Source organism: Anomaloglossus baeobatrachus, chromosome 11 (genome assembly GCF_048569485.1).
Source record: "Anomaloglossus baeobatrachus isolate aAnoBae1 chromosome 11, aAnoBae1.hap1, whole genome shotgun sequence".
Lineage (NCBI taxonomy): Eukaryota > Metazoa > Chordata > Amphibia > Anura > Aromobatidae > Anomaloglossus > Anomaloglossus baeobatrachus.
This window is the reverse complement of record NC_134363.1, coordinates 39973122-39997725: the sequence shown is the minus strand read 5'-3', so window position 1 is coordinate 39997725 and position 24604 is coordinate 39973122. Positions and strand designations below refer to the sequence as shown.

General features: G+C 46.9%; 1 protein-coding gene across 3 annotated transcripts in view; it reads right to left on the bottom strand.

Annotated features, from left to right (window-relative positions):
* The window catches only part of C11H19orf81 (chromosome 11 C19orf81 homolog), a 68385-nt gene extending 60268 nt beyond the window's left edge, over positions 1–8117 (bottom strand). For 2 of the 3 annotated variants that reach the window (XM_075327877.1, XM_075327879.1), the window contains exons 1-2: positions 8050–8117; positions 2292–2419 (exon numbers count right to left, since the gene is read on the bottom strand). In XM_075327877.1, coding sequence (XP_075183992.1) covers positions 2292–2314 — 23 coding nt within the window. In that variant the 5' untranslated portion in view covers positions 2315–2419; positions 8050–8117. Of the gene's footprint in view, positions 1–2291; positions 2437–8049 lie in introns of all 3 variants that reach the window. The other variant, XM_075327878.1, reaches the window with a different exon arrangement.
* Between the last annotated feature and the right edge of the window lie 16487 nt (positions 8118–24604).

Sequence of the window (24604 nt, the reverse complement as noted above, 5' to 3'; positions counted from 1 at the left end):
AGATGGCAGATATCCAGGATAAAGTTCATTGTTCCTCACCCCAATGCTTAGGAAACCAAGGTCACAGTCCCTCAAAAGCCATCAAAGTAGAGTAGGCACGCTCCACCGCTATTTCTTCTTGTGCATAAAATAGTCAGGGGGTTGCTACCTGTTAGTTACCAACCACTCGAGCTTTTTTTGGGTAGTTTACCAGGTTTTTTCCTCTTGGACTCTTGGGGTAGTGGATTTTAGTTCTTAGGTTGCCACTATCTATGGATAGGGAAGGTGTTTACCCTTGAATGAGATATCTATGGAAATGTCAGCGGTCTCCTGACCATAACAGATAGGTCTTAATAATTGACTTCCTTGGTTAATACATGCAAGAACTTAGTGAGTAAACGATCCACCCAGGTCTGTACACAAGAGCATGTCACAGACAGCCATGTGTGCCAAATTGGGCATCTGTATGACATTCCTGTTGGTGCCAAAACGATGGAAGGTGAAATTTTCAGAGCAGGGGCATAGCTTTGGCTGAAGGGTAGAGATGAGCAGACCAGTGGAAGTTCGGTTTGGCGGGTTCAGCTGGACTTCTGTTTTGGTTCCGAACTTGACCTGAAGCCAATTGGAAGTCACTAATTGAGCAGTTCGGCTTTCCACCCACATACAGCCACCCATAAACTGCGTAATTCAGGGGAGCAGTGGATGGGGTTTTCCCTTTTTTTTTGTGTGCGCACACTGCATCCAATTACACTGAGCCATTCAGAGACTACAAGCAGATCGCACTGGGCTGAGCTCCGAGCGCACCCAAGCAAAGCAATGCTCGCGCAAGTGGTTTGCATACAGTACGTAAACCACCTGACCACCAAACTCAAATACTGATTTTTTTTGTAAAGTCTGTGCTCCATTGGAATACCAGACTTTAAAGTTTGGGTTTGTTCATCTCTAGTGCAGGCGTTAAAGTCTAAACGAAAACCGTACGGGGGCGTAAAAGGTCCCTTTGGAAAATATGAGAAGAAAAGATGGATAGAGCCATGGTGTAGACCTTGGGCCCTCAACCTTTGATCCATGCAGATTTAATACCTCAGCTACACAAGCTGCAACAAAAAGTGGCCATTATGAGGCAAATTGACATCAGAAGATGTGATCTGAGACCTCTATTGGATATACTATTGAATTTTTTTCACCATTTGAATTTTTCACACTTTTTGTTTCTCTGCAGATGTAACTGTCCTGAAAAATCAGCTGAAAGGAGCTGAGAAGAAGAGGGATAAAGGAGTTACATACTGTCTGTCAGCTGTCAGGAGCTCATTGGCGGAGTCTATTCTCCAGCCAACAATTCAGCGTCTAACGCAGAGGCTCTAAGGTACACAGTGCAAAAATTTTAAAGAAACCCAATCCCAAATATGATTTTCAGACCCTTACTATCTTCATTCTAGTTTCTTCGCTATGTTGGCCTTGTACTGACAGAGTGTGGAGGGATTGGTACTAAGACGCACATCTGGTGAAGTTCTTCCAGACTTAAACCTTTTTGGAATAAGATGTTTCACATCTACCATACAGAATATGTGGAATCTTCTAAAGAAAAATCACCCCCAAATTGCGCTTTTGTCCACCATTCCTGGACCAATATCTTTGGCAATAAAGGAAATCTCCGACACTGCAGCTCCTTCTGTCATACCTCACAACTGGCAAATGGCAGAACCACCAATCATTCTTTAGTAACTCAACGAAATAAACCACATTATTAGATTGGAAGAATTATTTGTGGAAGACTCAGGAGAGTATAAAAATGTTGCAGATACCTGAGCCTGTTGGCAGTTCTTCCAACCTACAACCCAAGTTTAGTGTTGAGCGAACCTGAAGTTCAGCATTTTTGTAGGAACTCAGAAAACAAAGTTCTAGTCCAGAGTTCTGATGCTTTATGAATGGAAACCTTTGCGTGAACATCTCTGTGCTCAGGTACACTTGGTGCTCATCCCAGTGTGAGCAGCTTGAAGTGTTATAACGGCACACACCGGGGGTACTAACAGTGTTAATGAATGTAGTGCGCACCAAAAAAAATGTAAAAAACCCACCCATCTGCCCCCGGAAGTGATCTGTTTATGAGCTGCCAATCAATGACAATGAAGTTTGGGTCAAGTTTGGGTCCAAAACCGAACTTTAAAAAAGTTCATCTGCACCAGGAGAACTTGAACTTCCATGGGTCTGCTCATCTCTACTCAAGTTCAATCTGGAGCAATCTCAGACTTTATGGTTTCTCAGGCATTCCTTACCCTCCACACCCTCTTTCCGATTGTCTCCCTCTTTCCTACCTTTTCTTTTTCTTTTTCTTCATTCTCCAAGTTTTGTTTTTGTCTTTTTTAATGTTCGTTGATCACATCAATTGCTTAGAACCCTAGCGGGCAGCATAAGATAGTCTTCAGTTGAAAAGTGTGTCTGTCTGCAAAGAAAACAACTCTAAGGAAAACCAAAGACAAAAATAATAGGGAAGTATATCCTGCTGTAACTTTATAAAAGTATCATGCATATAAAAAAACATAGGTTACTTAGTAAACACTGTTTTGATAAAAAAAAAGCATAAAGCCGTCCCATCGCGACAAGGTGTACCCAGTCGGGACACTACCTACACAGCAAAGAAAGAACAAAGACCAGTGCAAAGGAGACTTTCCGGTGTTGGACCCACGGAGGGAGAGAAATACTCAATTTTTTTTTCAATATCACTACTCTAGTTTATAATTTTCTGAAATGGAACAACCCCTATAGTAACAATTAGTAATGAGCAAGCATGCTCGGCACTGCTCGTTACTCAATCGAGCATCAGGGTGCTTGGCTTCTCATGGGTGCTCCAATATTTCAACCATGAAACAATGGCCACAACGCACAGGCTTGCTTCACTTCATGATCTGTGCAGGCACCCCAGGGAGAGCCATTCCAGGGAATAAAACGACTCGGGATGTAGTGTTACAACTTCTCCCCCCGTCCTCCCTCCCACTGGAAATGCTCTGTTTATGGCTGGCTGTATGTGGGCAGAGACCCGAAAAGGCCAAGCATTGACTTTCCATAAAGCTTGTTACTCGCGTAGAGCTCTTCCGAGTGTTCGACAAGCTTGAATTGTGTAACGTCCATCAATAGTGATAATCTGATCCTCCCCCTGCATGGACCCCATGAATTAGCTTTTGTTCTGCATGGAAACATGGCAAAACGACTTCAATTTCCCTGCTGCGTCCCCACTGGAGGAATTATGCAGCACACAGACCTGATTCACATTGTTGGGTTGTCTAAGTAATACAGGGCAGGGGAGGTCCACCAAAGCCAGAGACACTCTTGTGGCAACTCTCTACTGTCTCTTTAAGAAAGATATCCTGAACAGTGGACTCCCCCCACTTACCTACTGAAAATTGACTATAAATCTTATTGGGGTCTTCCGATGTTCTCTCTAAACTTGACAAGCTCTTCTGCAATATGGTGCAGTACTCAGAAGCTTCCCCCTTCCAAACTACTAGTAATCATCTATGAGTGGATAGGTGACACTTGTTTTTTTGAAGATTCCTTTTGTGCGGTGTTCAGCATTGTACGCACTGGGTGTCATGGTGGCGTCGGACTCTTTACCCTTGCCTGTGCCTATTTGTGGGGGTTTTGGTTACTGGGTTTCCGGCCGTCTCCCTGGGTGGGGGAAAGTAGTGTCAGGGCTTGGACAGGACACAGGACCACGTTGGAGGCTCAAACCTGACTACCATAAAGTCTACCTTTAAGGTAAGGGACAGCACAGTGGCCCCAGTCTTAGGGTCAGCCTAGAAGCCCCTGTTCCATCTGTACATCCCCGTGACAGTTCCCCCTTTAAGGAGAATTTGTCATCAGGTTTTTGCCATCTAACCTGACCTGAGAGCAGTTTAATCTTGGGGCAGAAATCTTTATTCCATCGATGGGTCACTTACTGGGCTGCTTGCTGCAGTGTTGATAGAATCAATGTTTTAACAGCAGAAAATTATCACTAAAGGACTAGTAAACCTGATGTCATATAGTCCTCTATATTCATATAGTCCACACAACGACAAATTGGCTGCTTTCTGCTTATGCACACTGCACACAGAAAGCTGCCAGTCAGTGGTGTGGGCGGGGTTATAAAGAGCTCAACTTTCTGTAACAAATGAAACAGTGATTGTATCAGTCAAATAAGTGACACATCGCTGGAATCAGGGTCTCTGTTAACTATCTCACCTACAGTAGTAGGGTCTTCCCTCCCAGTTAACATGTGGATGATGCTCCTTAGTACAAACTATGTATTTGTCCCTTTAAGAAACTAAGAAAAAGTTTAGTTTTATCCAAGTTTCCTTTTGAGGGCAAAGCCAATTACCTATACCGGGAAGACATGACAGTCTTTATCTGATATTAGTGAATTTCTTCTAATTTATTCCTTATCTCATCTGCAGCACAATCCGAACTTGTCTCCGATTAACCCAGAGGCTGTTTCGATGGCAAACACATTACCTTGTGATTCCGTCTGGGAACAGAAAGGTTTTGAATGATGCATGAAATAATAAAATAATGGTGGATCATTGCGGAGCCTGTCATTCTGACAATACCAGTGATTGTAAAATGCAAAGCCAACGGTGGCATTAATTAAGGCGTCTCATTACAGTCTTCTTACCAGCTTTATGGAAGCCTTAATGAGATACGATGCCAGGGAGCATTAGCAGCTGCCTTCCATCCATGGCCCCTATTTGTAGAAGATTAATTCTAGGCAGAGCCGAGATAACTCAATCTTCTTCAAGCCATATGCACCATGGATGCTGAAGGCCTCCTTAGCAGAGTGGTGGATCATGGAAGAGCTCTTATTTTATTTTTTGAATCTATGTTTTACTCATTTTGACCTTTTTATGGTCACATGATGTTTGGCTCTAAACTCGCCGGCGTAATCAGACGCTTTTCATACCACAGACTCTGAAACTCCTCACTATACTTTCTTTGGTGCTTCTGAGTTGCACAGGCAGGCTCGGGCATCGACCAGCTGTGTGCTCATTAGTGCTCAGACTAGCAGGAGTTAATTTTTGCTAGCCTTTTTGGATCACATGTTGTGGTACACCTATCACAGTTACTCCCCACCTTTTTAAGATGGAGGAATTTGTCTTCCTATGTCGACTATAGCTTTTTGCTAAACCAATCCGTGTGCAGTTGCGTTCCAGTAACTGGGAATTTTTTGAATGCTGCTTGGTGTGCTGTGGAAATCCTCTCATTGTTTGGTTATTTCCTCACTGTTCTTTATTTCTGCTAGCTTGCTAATTACCCTTTAGATCACATGTTGTGTGAGACTTATCATAGTTACTACCACCTATTTAAGATGGAGGAATTTGTCTTCCCATGCCGACTATAGCTTTTTGCTAAACCGCTCCGTGTGCTGTTGAGTTCCAGTAGCTGGTGATTTACTGCATATTGCTTAATGTGCTGTGGAAATCCTCTCATTGTCTGCTTATATCGTCACTGTTTTTTATTTCTGCAAGCTTGCTCGTTACCTTTTAGATCACATGTTGTGGTAGACCTATCACAGTTACTCCCCACCTTTTTAAGATGGAGGAATTTGTCTTCCCATGCCAACTATAGCTTTTTGCTAAAGCACTCCGTGTGCTGTTGCGTTCCAGTAGCTGGTGATTTTTTTGTGTGCTGCTTGATATGCTGTGGAAATCCTCTCATCATCTGTTTATTTCCTTACTGTTCTTTATTTCTGCTAGCTTGCTGATTACCCTTTAGATCACATGTTGTGTGAGACCTATCATAGTTACTACCACCTTTTTAAGATGGAGGAATTTGTCTTCCCATGCCGACCATAGCTTTTTGCTAAACCGCTCTGTGTGCTGTTGAGTTCCAGTAGCTGGTGATTTATTGCATATTGCTTAATGTGCTGTGGAAATCCTCTCATCGTCTGCTTATATCGTCACTGTTTTTTATTTCTGCAAGCTTGCTGGTTCCCTTTTAGATCACATGTTGTGGTAGACCTATCACAGTTTTCTTCCCACCTTTTTAAGATGGAGGAATTTGTGTTCCCATGCCGACTATAGCTTTTAGCTAAACCGCTCAGTGTGCTGTTGTGTTCCAGTAGCTGGTGATTAACTGCATGTTGCTTGATGTGCTGTGGAACTCCTCTCATCATCTGGTTATTTCCTTACTCTTCTTTATTTCTGCTAGCTTGCTAATTACCCTTTAGATCACATGTTGTGTGAGACCTATCATAGTTACTACCACCTTTTTAAGATGGAGTAATTTGTCTTTTCATGCCAACTATAGCTTTTTGCTAAACCACTCCGTGTGCTGTTGCGTTCCACTAGCTGGTGATTTTTTTGTGTGCTGCTTGATATGCTGTGGAAATCCTGTCATTGTCTGGTTATTTCCTCGCTGTTCTTTATTTCTGCTAGGTTTCTGGTTACCTTTTAGATCACATGTTTTGGGAGACCTATCACATTTTCTCTCCACCTTTATAAGATGGAGGAATTTGTCTTCCCATTTCGACTATAGCTTTTTGCTAAACTGCTCCGTGTGCTGTTGCGTTCAAGTAGCTAGTGATTTACTGTATGTTGCAAGGTGTGCTGTGCAATTCTTCCTTTCATCCGGTTATTTCCTCCCTGCTCTTAGTTTTTCTCCTTATCATTTGTTGTCTGATAACTCTGTGTTAGCATGTTGCGCGATAGAGTTTTGGTTTCCCGTTTGTCTATCTCTGTCCCGGCCACTCCTTTCCTTCAGTGGGTAGGGGGTACTAGATCAGGGTTGGTCAGGAGTAGGGGTAGGATGGCGGCCCAGACATCCTCACCATTAGAGGTAACTCTGAGATAAAGAATAGTCAGGGCCCCCCTAGTCTTAGGGCCAGTCTAGGAGCCCCACTCTCCCCCAGTCATTGTGACAATTCTATCAATATTCCATATCCCAGATGAGATTAGCCCTTTATAAAAAAAATTCCCAAATCTTTTGATTTAAATCTAGTAACTCCTACAATTGCCACTGTTCCACTGATTCTTGAACAGTTTTTCTTTTTTTTCCTGCACCACTCTGTTCCAAAGTTATATCTCCTTATAAAGAAGGTGGATGTTATCCCTTCAGCCATCTGGGCGCATACCTCAGACATTTGATTTTTCTCCTCTGATGCTAGCCAATTAAAACACCAGAGGCGTTTTATGGTACACGCCCATTTTGTTGAAGGGAAAATTTGCATCTTTATTTCCAGAGGTCATAACTTTGGAACCGAAGGGCACAGAAGAAAAAGGAAAACTGTTCCAGAATCAGGGGAACAGTGAAAATTGGAGGAGGGTGTCAGTTTAAGTAAAAATATTCAGTGACTAGTCCCCTTTAAATGGGTATTCAAATGGGGGAGATATATGGAATATTGATTGAATATGTTATAAATGTATAACTATTTTAACCCACATCTACAGTTTCTGAAGAATGGGACCTTGGTACTTTTGGAATTTTCTGAGCTCCTATAGAAGTGAAAAGATCAACCAGCACCATGTGTGGTCAGCTCTCCATCCCTGGACCAAGTTCTGAAAATATCTGACATTTATCGATATGTCCTAAAAGTCCCAAATGGGACAACCCTTTAAATAACATAGAAAAACAGGTCTACTTTCTTTCAGAATTTGCTCCTCTGTTTTTGTGACCTATGGCTATTATTATTAATCCAATAGAAGAGTTCTGGCATCCAGGTATCATAAAACACAAATTTGTTCCAAAATATATAAAATCACAAAAAGGTTTAAGAACCATGTAGAACAAACGCGTTTCGGACAGGTGTGCTTATTCATTGTACATTGTACCTGTCCGAAACGCGTTTGTGTTCTACATGGTTCTTATACTCTGCTTTCGAGGAACCTTTTTGTGATTTTACATCTTTTGGAATAAGTTTGTTGACGTTGTTTATGATACCTGGATGCCGAAACACTTTTCTTTTGGATGGATACTTCTACAGAACTGCATCTTCAGACTTCGAGCACTATCTCATGGTCGAGTGGACTGGATATTTGTTTTGCCATTTTATGGCTCATATTACAAATCCTAAACCCAGATTAAAGCTTAATGGGAACTGACCACAAATATGTCAAGCCAGCAGTCCTAGGTGGCTCAAATCAATATCGGAGTTGACTTATCTATCAATTTACAGTTTGCATTAATGAGAATGACACTGTGTGACATCACCACAAAGAAGTTCTATTGTGTGACATCATCATATTGGAATGCATTAGATTCAGCAATAACATTGATGACATCTTGCCATTTTTTGGTTACAGTCATTAAGTTGAGTCCCTCTTTAAAGGGAACCTGTCACCAGCTTTGGTGACTATAAGCTGCGGCGGCCACCACCAGTGGGCTCTTATATACAGCATTCTAACATGCTGTATATAAGAGCCCAGGCTGCTGTGTAGAACATGCTGGGGGCTCGGACCTGGCTACTATTAAGCCTACCTCTGAGATAAGGGATAACGCAGGGTCTCAAGTCTGAGGGCCAGCCTAGGGGCCCCTGTTCCATCATTACGTACCCTGTGACACCAATCTACTGTTACTCATCCATACTGCTGTCCAGATACTTTATTTTTTTGGCGGAGATGGTACATGACCCCGCAACCAATCACTGGCCACATCAGTGATGCGATGGCTACCACCATCTCTACGCCCTGCCTAGTGATGCTCTTGGTTATTACCTATTCAATGCATAGTTAACCAATAAACGTCTCTAAACCCAAATACTCTTCTAAATATGTTTTTTGACATAGAAGGTAGCACCAAATTAAGCACTGAAGCTAATGAGTGATGCAAGATATCGAAGTATACTATCTACTCTACCCAACCAACCATTTTTTGTTATTTGTTTACATTTTTCCATTATGTCTTCTAGAAGTTGCCATAGAGAGTGATTTTAGACATCTTCAAAAAAAATAATATTGACTCTAAAACTAACAAGCCACAATGCAACGGTGAAAATGATTGCAAATCCATTCCCAAGGGGTGATGTGACTATATTGTATATCTCGTTCTCTGCCCTGGATGAAAGTCTTCGAGCCAAGAGTGTCAACATGATCTATGGTTGTTTCTACGAGATTTTCCAAGGGTTTGAGATGTGACAGACGAATGAGGGGCGGTATAAATTGGGCAAGAGTTGGATAATACCCTCATCTTGATGGCCCAAGGCGGATAAATTCCTTCGTGTTAGTTAACCATGGTTTTCGGACAAAAAAGAAAAGAAAATACGAGACTGAGCATGACTCATTGTGGATGGCAGGAAAATCTATTCTGAATCACTGAATTTACCTTAGGTGAAAAAAAAATTGTATGCTAGCATAAATCAAGGTTATTTTTAAATCCCCAATAAAGTTTCTCATCTGAAACATTGAACAGTCCGGATCAGAAAGAAAAGCGCTGTGTAAGGCGCCATCATGACAGGATTAGTCATATCATACATTTATCGGGTTTGATTAGAGACTAAAAATGTGCTGAAGCTTTGATTGAAGATCAAGAAGCCAAATTTAGAAAACAGTTATAGGAAAAACTAGACAAACCTAGCAAAAAACCCTAATGTTGGTCCATTCATAGGCAACTGGAGGCATCTAGGACTATGGGAGATATTTTGAAGGTTCTGAAGACCTGTTAAAAACTCCATTAAAAGTTATCTCATGATGATGGGGATCGATGAGGATCATTTACCACTGGGTCCTCCATGAATTCCGAGAATGGAGATCAGAAATGTTCCATCATCGCTTAGCTATTTTTCTGGTTGAGAATGAATAGAGATTTGACATCACACAATTTAAATGAGATATTTTAGAGCTCCATTCTTGAGATTTATGGAGGTTCCTCCACCAAACAGACCTCCACCAATCAGAAATGTTAGGAATAGATTTTATTACAGCCTTTAAAGACTTCAACACTTTGATCAACCTATTGTTGACTCTCCTATCTGTAATATATAAAGCTGAGTGTATGTGTGTATGTATATGTATGTATGTATGTGTGTATGTGTGCATGTATGTGTGTATGTCCGTATGTCCACTAAAGGAATTTGCACCATCGCATTTACAATCACGAAATTTGACTCATAGAATGTCATAGACTGTTTTGAGGGAAAATTTTAACCCCACGATTTACAGTTATTCACCAAAAACCCGCCTCCATTAAAGTCAAAGGAGCCGGGAGCCACAATGCAGCCACAACTTCAGAAGAATGTTGGTGTGTCACAATGCGTAGCCACACCCTTGAGTGAATGTTGGCATGTCACAATGCAGCCAGGGAAAGAGACAGACGGACCTAGACAGATAGGATAGACAAAGACAGACAAAGAGACAGACAAAGAGACAGACACAGACAGAGAGACACAGACGGACAGACAGGGAAAGAGACAGACAAAGACAGACAAGTAAAGAGAGAGAGACGGACAAGGAAAGAGAAAGATACAGACAAGGAAAGAGACAGTCAGACAATGAAAGAGACAGACAGGGAAAGATACAGACAGCAACAGGCTGAAACAGACAGACAGGGAAAGAGACAAGCAGAGACAGACAGGGAGAGAGATAGAGAGACTGATAGGGAAAGAGATAGAGAAACAGACAGGGAAAGAGATAGAGAGACAGATAGAGAGACAGACAGGGAAAGGGATAGAGAGACAGACAGGGAAAGAGATAGAGAGACAAATAGGGAAATAGATAGAGACAGACAGGGAAAGGGAAAGAGACAGAGACAGAAGCAGACAGGTAGACACAGACAGAGTGAGAGAGGCAGACAAAGAGACAGACAGGGAAATAGACAGACAGGGAAAGAAATAGAGAGACAGACAGGGAAATAGATAGACAGACAGACAGGGAAAGAGCTAGAGAGACAGACAGAGAAAGAGATAGAGCCAGACAGGGAAAGAGATAGAGAGCCAGACAGGGAAAGTGACAGACAGAGACAGACAGGCAGACACAGACAGAGTGAGAGAGACAGATAAAGAGGAAGACAGACAGAGACTGGGAGAGAGACAGACAGTTACTATCCCAGGCAACACCGGGTACTACAGCTAGTTAGAACATGATAATGTAAGGGCAGGTTTGGACTGTCTGGTGGACCCTGGTGGCTTTGACACGATCATTGGCTCCAAAGGTCCAACAGAAAACAACATCTGAAGATGCCTTTGGAGTCCATCACTTACCAGTAGGGATTTTGTTACAAATCAAATCACAAATTATTCCATTTAAGCAAATCTCCTAAAATTCGTCAAAGATTTGATTAATATCTTATTGATTTGTTTATCCATATTATTAATAATAATAAGGGAATTACCCTTTAATTACATTTAGATCACAATGTTGTGATCTGATCCAAGTTCTCCACCGTGCGGAGCTGCCGCCCGACCACCGTGCGGAGCTGCCGCCTGACCTACACCCCACCTATTGTCTCCTCCCCATAATCCTATAGAATGTAAGCCCGCAAGGGTAGGGCCCTCTTCCCTCTGTACTAGTCTGTCTACTGTAACTTGTATACGTATTTTGTATGTAACCCCCTTCTCATGTACAGCACCATGGAATTAATGGTGCTCTATAAATAAATAATAATAATAATAATAATAATAATTCTTCAATTTCATATTTGTGATCTAATTTTAATTTGTTTTACCTCCTATTTTATCTGAAGCTTGACAGAATGAATATTCAGGAAAAAAAAATGCAAATATTAGGAAGACTAGGACTATTCACAAAAAATTAGTCCATGTGTTTCTCAGAATTTGTGCAAAAAATAAAATGACTATAAACCGCTCTGATAAATAGGGAGCACTTTCCTCCTAAAAGCACAAACAGATGGTGCAGTCGGTGAATGGAATTTTAAGCAGGTTTCAGCCAGTGTTTGCTTACGATAGACGTGCCATTTACCCTCCGAACAGCCAAATACAAACAAACAGAAATCACAGAAAATTCCAACTTTGGCTTGGTGCTCGTTAGTACAAACATAATTTAGGATTAGGAGTCACACACAGGACCCCAGGCGTCTCTGCCACATAGGACATCAGTATTACTAATGGATCATCCTAAAGGTTTACACTCCAAAAAATGTGTTATGTCCTATCCATGGTGTTAGATAGAATCATTCAGTACTTTTTTATTTGTTACTAAAGTGCTGATTATTTTTTTTCCCTTTTATCTTCTCCGTTATGGACATATGGGCTTCTGAATTTTACTGCACCCAATATCTACATGTGATACTAGTCACTACTTACGGATAGTATAGACGGAAGGATAGTCAGACAAGCCAGGGTCAGGAAACAGGAGGATACAACAGGACACAGGGAGTAAGCAGACACACAGTCAAATCACAGGCCGAGGATCAGAATTCCTGGAGATCACGTATTAGTTTCAGGAAGCAGACAGAGAAGTGGTCAGGTAACGGTCCGAGGTCAGAAGCCAAGAGGTAATCACAAGAGCAGGGAGTGGGCAGTCAATCATAGGCCGAGGATCAGAATTACTGGAGATCACGTATTAGATTCAGGAAGCAGACAGAGAGGTGGTCAGGTAACGGTCCGAGGTCAGAAGCCAAGAGGTAATCACAAGAGCAGGGAGTGGGCAGTAAATCACAGGCCAAGGATCAGAATTCCAGGAGATCACATATTAGATTCAGGGAGCAGACAGAGACGTGGCCAGGTAACGGTCCGACGTCAGAAGCCAGGAGGTAATCACAAGAGCAGGGAGTGGGCAGTGAAATCACAGGCCGAAGATCAAAATTCCAGGAAATCATGTATTAGATTCAGGGAGCAGACAGAGACGTGGTCAGGTAACGGTCTGAGGTCAGAAGCCAGGAGGTATTCACAAGAGCAGGGAGTGGGCAGTGAAATCACAAGCCGAAGATCAAAATTCCAGGAAATCACGTATTAAATTAGGGAGCAGACAGAGAGGTGGTCAGGTAACGGTCCAAGGTCAGAAGTCAGGAGGTAATCACAAGAGCAGGGAGTGGGCAGAGAGGAGTCAAAGAACGGTCCAGAGTCAATAAACTTAGATCAGAACACAAGCACAAATATAAGGCAAATGCTCAACTGCAGAACCAGAGAGTACGACTGGAGAGGTTCTGGGAGAGCATGTTCAGTAGTGAAACAGAGCAATTACCAGGAAGGAGGAACACCTGAGTAATCTGCACCTCCCAGAACCAGCATGAAATCCTGTGTTGTCAACAACCTGTCAGCTAGTGCTCAAAGAAACACAGCAGAGCATCTACAAATCCAAAATGCTCTGTACAAAGGAATCAAGTCATTGCCAGCTTAGACAATTCGGAAAGGCACAGCAGAGCATCACCTGTGTGCAAGATGCCCTACACAGAGGAATCTTGACACTACTTTTTCCCTTTTACCAAGGAGGCATTAGCACAGATTTTCTCTGGAGGAGGTTACTTTTTCCCCTCTGTGTTGTTGCCGAATCATAAAAAGGCAGTGTCATACAGTGGAAAAAAAGAAAACACTCCCACAAAGGTAATAATGGGCATTTTCAGTGTGGTATGATGAGACTTGATGCATCTTAATTGACCACACTGAGAACTTCTAAATCCTGTTACTCCCTGACATTACAGCACCAGCACAGGAGGCGAGCTGCAGCATTGAAGCGCCAGAGCAGTGAAGACTCATCATGAGAGCAGCATTTGTCACATTCAATGCTCTGAATCTACTACAGGTATTAAGCAATACTGTTAAACTCCTTACTTATCGACACCTGTACTAGGTTCAGAGCGTTGTATGTCACAAACGCTGCTCTCATGATGATCTTCATTTCTCCAGTGCTCCAACGCTGCAGCTCTCCTCTCCCGGCACTGTAATGACATGAAGTCATGGGTGTGAGAAGTCCTCAGAGTGGTCACGTGAGATACATCAAGTCTCCCTGATCATGCTGAAAATGTCTGTTTTGACCATCTTCATGAGCTGTTAGGGGTACTTTGCACACTACGACATTGCAGGTGCGAAGTCGGTGTGGTCAAATTGAAAGTAACGCACATCCGGCATTGCAGGCGAAATCGTAGTGTGTAAAGCCTAGATGATACGATTAACGAGCGCAAAAGCGTCGTAATCGTATCATCGGTGTAGCATCGGCGTAATCCATAATTACGCTGACGCGATGGTCCGATGTTGTTCCTCGCTCCAGCAGCAGCACACATCGCTGTGTGTGAAGCCGCAGGAGCGAGGAACATCTCCTACCGGCATCACCGCGGCTCCCGTAGGATATGCGGAAGGGAGAAGGTGGGCGGGATGTTTACGTCCCGCTCATCTCCGCCCCTCCGCTCCTATTGGCCGCCTGCCGTGTGACGTCGCAGTGACGCCGTACGACCCACCCCCTTAATAAGGAGGCGGGTCGCCGGCCAGAGCGACGTCCCAGGACAAGTGAGTCCATGTGAAGCTGCCGTAGCGATAATGTTCGCTACGGCAGCTATCACAAGGATATCGCAGCTGCGACGGGGGCGGGGACTATCGCGCTCGGCATCGCAGCATCGGCTTGCGATGTCGCAACGTGCAAAGTACCCTTTAGACTTTTACTAGTGATGAGCGATCACTATCATGCTTTGATGCTCGAATGGGGAACTCGATAATTTTTCCATGATCTCTTCTGGAAAAATGCTCGAGTTCCCCATTGACTTCAATTATATTCAGGTATTCGAGTCGCACCCATCTGAACATCCAACTGCTTGCTACTAGTACCGAGCATCCGAGCATGGTAGTGTTCGCTCATCACTAGTTACTAGTACCGAGCATCCGAGCATGGTAGTGTTCGCTCATCACTAGTTACTAGTACTGAGCACTGGAATATGGTAGTGCCCGCTCCTCACTAATTTTTACCACTTTTTAAGGCTGCTTTCTCATGACTGGCTAATAACATAGAGGGGAGAAAGTAAACACTCCAAGAGGAGAATAACTGTTACCGCCTGTTACGGTTGCTGTGGCACTGGAGTCTATGTCCAGATTTCTTGCTACTGCACATGTGCGAGCACTGGAGACTATGTCCAGACTTCTTGCTACTGCACATGTGCAAGCGCTGGAGACTAAGTCCTATCTTGGAGCCATTGCACATGTGCGGGTGACATCATCGCTGACACGAGGTCACATGTCTCTGACACCTTCTATGCCGATTGGCCACTGGTCATGTGCTTGTGACACGTGGTAACATGTCTCTGACACCTTCTATGCCGATTGGTCGCAGGTCATGTGCTTGTGACGCTTTGCTCGGTGATAGGCCAGCGTGACGTCATTCCTGTCGTTCTGGCAGCGGATTGGCTCTGGTGTCCTCCATCTTGGATGAGGCACAGAGTCTATATAAGACCCTGACGCACGCTGCACGCCGCTCAGTCCTCTTGGTTCATGCATGAGAGTAGACGCTCTGTGCACGTTCCTCTAGGCATCTCTCTGTCTATGCTAGGTGAGCGCTACCGGCAGGGTAGCGTTCTTATACCTTACAGCTTCGGCTGCAGTCCGTATCCTTACCTCTTAGGGGAGCGGACATAGGCAGGTGCCTGAGGCACATGGTCCGGCTGGGCCTTGTGATTCTACTCGTAGGTGGACGTTGCCGCTAGGGTAACGTTCCTTATACTGCGTCTGGCAGTTGTTCGTATCCTCGCACACTAGGGGAGCGAACATAGGTAGGAGCTTTGTGCAGCTTATGCTGCTGTCCGTCTCTTTTGCACCACTAGAAGAGCGGGCCTAGGCAGGTGCCATATCTAGTGGTTCGTGTCCTCGCACACTAGTGGAGCGAACTCAGGTAGGAGCTTTGTGCGGCTTACGCTGCTGTCCATCTCCTGGCACCACTAGAGGAACGGACCTAGGTAGGTGCCATATCACACTCACTGCCTTTGTCTCTGTGATTATTAACACAGACCATTCCACACACCCTCCAAGTAAGGGAGGAATTGCCTTATTTACTAATTATATTCCTCTGTGAGTTTAACAGAGGTATTGCACTCTGCCATAGTCTGCAGCAGAGTCTTTGCACGGTGGACCCTGACTGTCTGATACTCCTTTAGATTTTATTATCAGACAGCCCCCTGTAACACCGCCCTTTTGGTTGATGGGCAAATTCACATATTGCACACAATAAATTCAGAAGCCCATATCTTAAGAAAACTCCCATAAGGAAAAGTTGATGATCACACCCACTTGATAAAATTGCTAGATATGCATCCAGGAAATAAAGGGCCATATCTCAGGAATAAAGAGGCGCAGGAAGAAAAGGAAAACAATGCCGGATTCAGGACAATAGTGGCATTTGGATTCTATTCAAATAACTATTGATATCCAGGGTTCAATCATTGTAGTAATCAATGATTTATAATTGATCGAGATGGGTTGATTTTGACCAACCTGAGACTTTTCGATGAATGTAACAATGAACGTCAACGCAACGTGGCTTGTGTAATCCTGGTGTATTTTCTAAGCAACCTTATCAATATAATTATTTATGAGGTTGCTTAGAAAAAACATCTTCCGAATGCCATACTAGGAAATATTTAGAAGGAATTACTTATTCGGGACCTAACTTTTTAATACCGTACATCTAGATTTGTCATCATAGACACGGTAGTTAGACTCCAGAACCATTTACCTCTCATCTTTCAGAAGTGGTTTGTTTCAAGCTTTTCAAAGGCGGCCGTTAACAAAAGTGGATCTGTATCCGAGGTGAACGGTCCCCCCTTAATGGACAAATATATTTGAAGATACATCAACAGGGAACTTGGGAGGAAAGCTATGAATCTCATCACATTTCAACCTTTATGATACTTCAAGTGCTCTATAGATAATATCACAGAGTCGGAGAGAGAGCCCCGGCTCAGATTTTCTGTCCATTGAGAGAAATGAATCGTTTCTCCATTACAAGATTAAAAAAAAATAAATTAAATGGCATTTTACTTCAAATGGCATCGGAAGGATTTCCCGCCGGTTTCGGCTGATGACACTTTACAGTAACGGGATTAGACATAATTAACAGATATATTTATCTAGCACCTAAACTTGCAAAAATGTAGCAACATCATGACTTCTAAAATTGAATTTTTATATTTTTTTTTTCGGGAAGGAAAGGTGTAACGGAGGAGATACGAATCTCATCACACTGACGATACTTTACATACCATAGATAACATCCTAGGTTTGGAAATGCTCCCTCGGGCCACGGAGAAGATATCAAATAATATCTTTCTACCAGAATTTCGATGCTAAGTGAGATTTTATGTCCTTTGCCTTTTCTTGATGGGATGCGGAGGCCACTCGTCATTTGCGGTGGCTGTATAATCTGTAATGATCTTATAATATCTCTTTTACTTAAATTGGAAGCGGGTTGTTCATTATGCCGGAACTGTTTACTTTTTGCCGTCATCCCAAGATAAGGAACGCGGTTGGGTCTTTCGTGATATCATATGTTTGGAATGTTTTGTACCTTTTCAAAAGTCATTAGTGTAAAATCCACCAATATCAAAAATCTAATATATAAAGCTGAGTGTATGTGTGTATGTGTGTATGTATGTATGTATGTCCGCTAAAGGAATCCTCACCGACGCATTTACAATCACGAAATTTTTCACAGACACCTCATGTGACCCAGGGAACCCAGGGAGAAAAGGCTCGTTGGAGAGTCACTTTTGACTTTTAGGATTGCTACTTCCAATAGTTGGCACTAGAGTTTGTCTCCTTCCTCCCTGAAAAGATAATTTGAATATTTCTCAGAGGAGCATTGCATCTATAAGACTCCTCATTAGAGATGAGCGAACCGGTCCCAGTTCGGCTGGAGGTCGGTTCGCCGAACGGAGGTCCCGTTCGAGTTCGGTTCGTCGAACGTTCGACGAACCGAACTCGATCTGCATAGGAAACAATGGCAGGCAATCACAAACACATAAAAACACCTAGAAAACACCCTCAAAGGTGTCCAAAAGGTGACAAACAACTCACAACACAACACAAACACATGGGAAAGTGACAAGGACATATACTCATGCGAAAACAAAAGAGCAGGACAAGGAAAAAGTGGAGGACACAAAGATATAGGCATGGCACGCCCTTCTAAAATCATGTAAAACACCGCAAGGTGACTCCAAGCGGAGTCTCCCTTTTTTCCAAAAATTGGGCCCCACACACACCCACCCCTTCAGTGGCAGCACTTGTGCCCCAGTTGTACACTTCACAGCTAGATTTGCATCAAGCACATTCAAAAATGTGCCATAATTAACCGTCCCCAGGATGACACCGGGGTAGGTAGCAAAGTCTTTCCTGATCCCAGTGTGTCGCCCTGGGCAAGCCAGGGGACACAGGTCACAACATCACCACACCCCACACTCCAGGTAGGCACATCTGCTAACCAGAAATCCTTGTTGCCTTCCTCCAGGAGTCTGTTGATGCACACCAGGGGGTGGGCCAGGCGGTTGGCTCCGCCCACCAAGGAGCTCACAACTCTGGAGGCGGGAAAACCAGGCAGTTGAGCTCAGGGCGAGCTTGTGTAAACAAGATTAGCCCGGGGAGGGCAAGAGTGAAGTCTAGCTGAGGGCTAGAGTAAACAACCAAGAAGTGAAAGTGGAGGAAAGAAAAGGAGTAAAGGAGAAAAGCAAGAAGTGGTGACAGAGCAGAGAGTGTGCAACGCCTGAGAGCCCAGCTTTGTGTAGGGCCAGAACAGCAAGGTCAGCGACGGCGGTGACTGTCCGGAGGGGGACCGTTTGGAAGTTCCTGGAAGGACCCCGTTGGCTGTGTGCCCGGTGGTCTGGAGCAGTGTTCCGAAGGACAGTCAGCACCAGGGCAGGGGCCTCTCGGACCCCGGCAAGGCTAGGAGTCGCCAAATTTGCCGAATCCGTCAGTGAAGGGGACGTAGATCCCCCAGCAACCAAGTCCCGATTGACGGCAACAACCCGACCATTACAGGGGAGACACCGCCACCGCCAGGGCACCAGTTTCCCCAGGGCCAGCGCCTGCGGGCAAAGTGTAGAGCTCCTCCGGCCCAGATTGCAGTCGGGGAGCGGGTAACCGGAGGGAATCCACTGCTACCATCAGTCAACACAGGTGCAAGGAAGAGAGACATCACCGTCACCTACCGGGAGTGCAGGTGCAGCCGTCTGTGGGACCGTCCTACCAGCCGTTTGGTTTACCGTACAAACTGTGTCCAAGTCTCAGGCTGAGTGAGTACCACAGTGCCGCAAGGCACAGCGCTGCCCCCGCGTCCCTGCGCCCTCCAGGCCCTACACTTTACATCTCTTCACTGGGCCCCGGGATCACCAACCCCTACCCACGGAGGGGCAACACAACACCTGGCTGCTCCGCATCACCATCCCCGGGACCCCCACACTGAGCAGCGGTGGTGCAATCACCACCACCGTGGGTGGCGTCACGAACTATAACAATCCCCACACCCAACAAACACCCCCCTTTCACTCACGGGCGAGGAGTGTCGCTCGAGAAACCCCGGGATCCGGCCTACGGCTCGAGCCACCAGGAGCAGCTGCCGGACCCGAGCAGAAGGGGTGAGCGCGGTGTGCTGACACCCTCCTCCCCGCCCGCGACAACTTGGCGTCACGAACAGGATCTTACCGCTCTGCCGTCTGGTAGAGGTGCGCCTTGTTACCGCCGGAGGTATCCGGCAGAAAAATTTCAGAAGCCGCCATCTTTGGCGCGAAAAGTTCCCGCTCAAGCGTCTTCTCGAGCAGTAGAGGCGCGAAGGCCAAAACCCCGCCCCGAGAGAGGAGGGGCCGGAAAGAGCTAAGGGGGACGCGATGGCGGCTGGCGGCATGTAGTCGCCACTATAAAAGCAGGGACGCCAGGACCTTGCCAGAAAACCGTTCCTGGAAGCAAACAGCAAAGACACCATGTGGATGCCGTCCCGAAACACCGTGGCCCCCGCACCGGGAACCGCAGCGTGGGTGGAAATCCGGACCGCGCAGCTCCATCTAAGGCTGCAGGTCAAGATGCAGCTCCTCTTGGAGGAGTGGGAGACCGACATGGCGGACGTTATAGCCACCGTGCGGAGACGCGAGGAGGAAGCGGAGGAAGGGAGGGTGAGTGACCCACGCCCCTATGTCCCGGAGGGACCGGTCGCTGCGGCTGAGGGACCCGGTCCAAGCCCTCTCCCCCCGTTGCCTCCCTCGCCACCCGTCTCGGGGGCTGTGACCCCGCCACTAGGCCCGCTGCCACCGCAACCGGTAGCGATACCCAGCCCGTCCGCCCCAGCGGACCGACCTGTAGCCGGAGCCCGTAGCAAACCGGAGGCATTGCCTTGGAAGGCCCCGAAGATTGTGCCAGAGACAGTCCCCGAGCAGTTCCCCGAGCCGGAGCCGATGTCCCGCTCCGAGCAGAAGGTCCAGTTGCGGAAAGCCCCTGTGCCCATCCCCCACACCTCGGCTGAGGTGGCGCCGGGTTGCTGCTGCAAGGCAGCGCCCAAGGCCATGACACCGCGGGATACGCTACCCACCTTCCTGACAGTGGGTAACGTGCTGGATGTCCCGCGGGGCTCAACCCGTGCGCCGGAGCTGGCAGCAGCGCCATACTGGGACAGGGAGCCGACAAAGCTGGGCCTGGAGATCGCGGAGAGGGAGCGAAGGAAAGCCGAGCTGGTGGCCCGAGCCATTCGGGAAAAGGAGAACCTGCGGCAAGTGACCTTCCGTGTCCGGGGCCCGTTCTACGAGGGGCAGGTGCGGCGCTTTGATGTCCGCCGGGGCTACGGATTCATATACGAACCGGGCCTGGAGGCTGAGGTGTTTGTGGCCCGGCGGGACGTGAATGCCCATCTGCCCGAGGAGCATCCTGGCCGCAATCTAATACCGGGAGATATGGTGCGGTATACTCGGCACTGCGGAGAGAGGGGGTGGTTTGCCCTGGATGTGAAGCTTAGGGGCAGCCCGGAGAGCAAGGTGAGCTCTGCACCCCCTCCCTCGGATGAAGCAGCAGGAGGACCGGAGTAGGGCAATGGATGCCCGCAGCACCGTCCCCGTGGGGACCACCAGAAGTTTGTTGTCAGTTTGAAAAAGTTGAAAAGTTTGAAAGTTTTGCCAATAATGAAAATGATCACACCGAAGAAGTAACCTGATTTGTTTGTTGATTTGCAACCGGCTGGAGCCGGCACCGTTGTCCCCGTGGGGACCGTTAAAAGTTTATGCATGGGAACTAGCCATGGACAAGCCCGTGAACTCTGCAGGGCAACCACAAACGTTAGTGGCTTGTAAATATGTTGGGTACCGTTACCGTTTCCGCATGCCGCCTCCGGAGAGGCAGGTTGGAGGGAGGGCCCTGAGCAGAGCAGGCCAGGGCCCAGCCACCAAAGGAACCGGTGGCTACCCTCTGGAGGGAAGGACAGATCCCGCTCGGGTACCGTGTGCTGGACTGTGGGTCAAGGGGTGCTGCCTGGGCTTTAGGGGCAGCATCAGGGCCAGGTTACTTGGGTGGGAGAGAGCGGAAACCGTGACCGTATACCGTTGAAACGTTAAAAGTAAATGTGCCTCCCGTCTTGGGAAGAAGTTATTAAAAATGTTATGCATGTTTGTTTAACCCTGTTATCCCCTTTTTACAGAAAAATAAAACCGGTGTAGGACGGCAGCCCGCGGACGGTCTGCATTTTGCTAAGGGGGAATGTGTCGCCCTGGGCAAGCCAGGGGACACAGGTCACAACATCACCACACCCCACACTCCAGGTAGGCACATCTGCTAACCAGAAATCCTTGTTGCCTTCCTCCAGGAGTCTGTTGATGCACACCAGGGGGTGGGCCAGGCGGTTGGCTCCGCCCACCAAGGAGCTCACAACTCTGGAGGCGGGAAAACCAGGCAGTTGAGCTCAGGGCGAGCTTGTGTAAACAAGATTAGCCCGGGGAGGGCAAGAGTGAAGTCTAGCTGAGGGCTAGAGTAAACAACCAAGAAGTGAAAGTGGAGGAAAGAAAAGGAGTAAAGGAGAAAAGCAAGAAGTGGTGACAGAGCAGAGAGTGTGCAACGCCTGAGAGCCCAGCTTTGTGTAGGGCCAGAACAGCAAGGTCAGCGACGGCGGTGACTGTCCGGAGGGGGACCGTTTGGAAGTTCCTGGAAGGACCCCGTTGGCTGTGTGCCCGGTGGTCTGGAGCAGTGTTCCGAAGGACAGTCAGCACCAGGGCAGGGGCCTCTCGGACCCCGGCAAGGCTAGGAGTCGCCAAATTTGCCGAATCCGTCAGTGAAGGGGACGTAGATCCCCCAGCAACCAAGTCCCGATTGACGGCAACAGCCCGACCATTACAGGGGAGACACCGCCACCGCCAGGGCACCAGTTTCCCCAGGGCCAGCGCCTGCGGGAAAGTGTAGAGCTCCTCCGGCCCAGATTGCATTCGGGGAGCGGGTAACCGGAGGGAATCCACCGCTACCATCAGTCAACACAGGTGCAAGGAAGAGAGACATCACCGTCACCTACCGTGAGTGCAGGTTCAGCCGTCTGTGGGACCGTCCTACCAGCCGTTTGGTTTACCGTACAAACTGTGTCCCAGTCTCAGGCTGAGTGAGTACCACAGTGCCGCAAGGCACAGCGCTGCCCCCGCGTCCCTGCGCCCTCCAGGCCCTACACTTTACATCTCTTCACTGGGCCCCGGGATCACCAACCCCTACCCACGGAGGGGCAACACAACACCTGGCTGCTCCGCATCACCATCCCCGGGACCCCCACACTGAGCAGCGGTGGTGCAATCACCACCACCGTGGGTGGCGTCACGAACTATAACAATCCCCACACCCAACAAACACCCCCCTTTCACTCACGGGCGAGGAGTGTCGCTCGAGAAACCCCGGGATCCGGCCTACGGCTCGAGCCACCAGGAGCAGCTGCCGGACCCGAGCAGAAGGGGTGAGCGCGGTGTGCTGACACCCTCCTCCCCGCCCGTGACACCAGCTCTGTTCATCTTGGCTTCTTTTAAAAACAATGTAAGCAAGGGTTACTCCAAGCGGAGTCTCCCTTTTTTCCAAAAATTGGGCCCCACACAGACACCCCTTCAGTGGCAGCACTTGTGCCCTAGTTGCAAACAGGATGTTTTGATTTGCATCAAGCACATTCCAAATCCACAAGCATTTACTCTCCCCAGGATGACACAGGGGTAGTAAATTCCTTGTGGATCCATGACTTGTTCATTTTGATGAACGTTAGTCTGTCCACATTGTCACTGGACAGACGCGGGCGCTTATCCTTCAGCACACACCCAGCAGCACTGAAGACACGTTCAGAGACAACGCTGGCAGCTGGACACGACAAAATCTCCAAGGCGTAAGTGAAGAGCTCTGGCCATTTTTCTAGATTTAAAGCCCAAAAGGAGCAAGGCTCCATTTGCAAAGTCATGGCATCGATGTTCATTTGGAGATACTCCTGTATCATCCTCTCCAGCCGTTGACTATGTGTCAGACTTGTTGTCTCTGGTGGCCTTGCAAAGGAGGGTCTAAAAAAATTATGAAAAGATTCCATAAAATTGCTGTTACCAGCACCAAATACGGTCCTACTGGTACGGGTAGACTGTTGAAGATGACGAGACCGTCCCATGTTTGTCAAGTTACAACTGGGAGATTCACTCCCTGCACCTGCACGGTTGTTTGGTGGAAAAGCTGAGCTAAGATCGAGTAACAGCTTCTGCTGATACTCCTGCATACGTGCGTCCCTTTCTATGGCTAGAATTATGTCACAAAATTTGGACTTGTACCGGGGATCTAATAGTGTGGCAATCCAGTACTCATCATCACTTCTAATTTTGACAATACGAGGGTCATGTTGGAGGTAGTGCAACAAGAAGGCACTCATGTGTCTGGCGCAGCCATGCGGACCAAGTCCACGCTGTGTTTGTGGCATAGAGGTGCTAACCGTTCTTTCTTCCTCTGACATCTCCCCCCAACCTCTTTCAACTGAAATTTGACCAAGGTCTCCCTCATCTGCTGAGTCTTCCATGTCCATGGACAGTTCGTCCTCCATTTCTTCATGTTCTCCTGCACCTTCCTCAACATCTCGCCTGCTACCATGCGCCCTTGTTGATCCCTGTCCCCCATGGTCCCATGCTTGCCGCCTTGGTGATGATGAACGTCTGGACCTTGGTGATGTTGTGTCTTGCGCATATGAATCCTCCTGTAGTTCCTCCCCTTCCTGTTGTCCCACCCCCTGACTCCGAATAGTGTTTAGCGTGTGCTCCAGCATGTAAATGACTGGAATTGTCATGCTGATAATGGCATTGTCAGCGCTAAACATATTCGTCGCCATGTCGAAACTGTGCAGAAGGGTGCATAGGTCCTTGATCTGAGACCAATCCATCAGGGTGATCTGCCCCACCTCTGCATCTCGTTGGCCCAGGCTATACGTCATGACGTATTGCACCAGGGCTTGGCGGTGCTGCCACAGTCGCTGTAACATGTGGAGAGTTGAATTCCAGCGTGTCGCCACATCGCATTTCAGGCGATGAACCGGCAGGCCGAAAGACTTCTGGAGCGATGCAAGTCGCTCAGCTGCGGCGCTTGAACGGCGGAAGTGAGCAGACAGTTTTCGTGCCCTGTTCAGAAGGCCATCTAGGCCGGGATAGTGTTTTAAAAATTGCTGGACGACAAGGTTTAACACGTAAGCCATACAAGGTACATGTGTCACCTTGTCCAGGCGAAGGGCCACACCCAGGTTTGCAGCATTGTCGCACACGGCCTTACCAGGCTGCA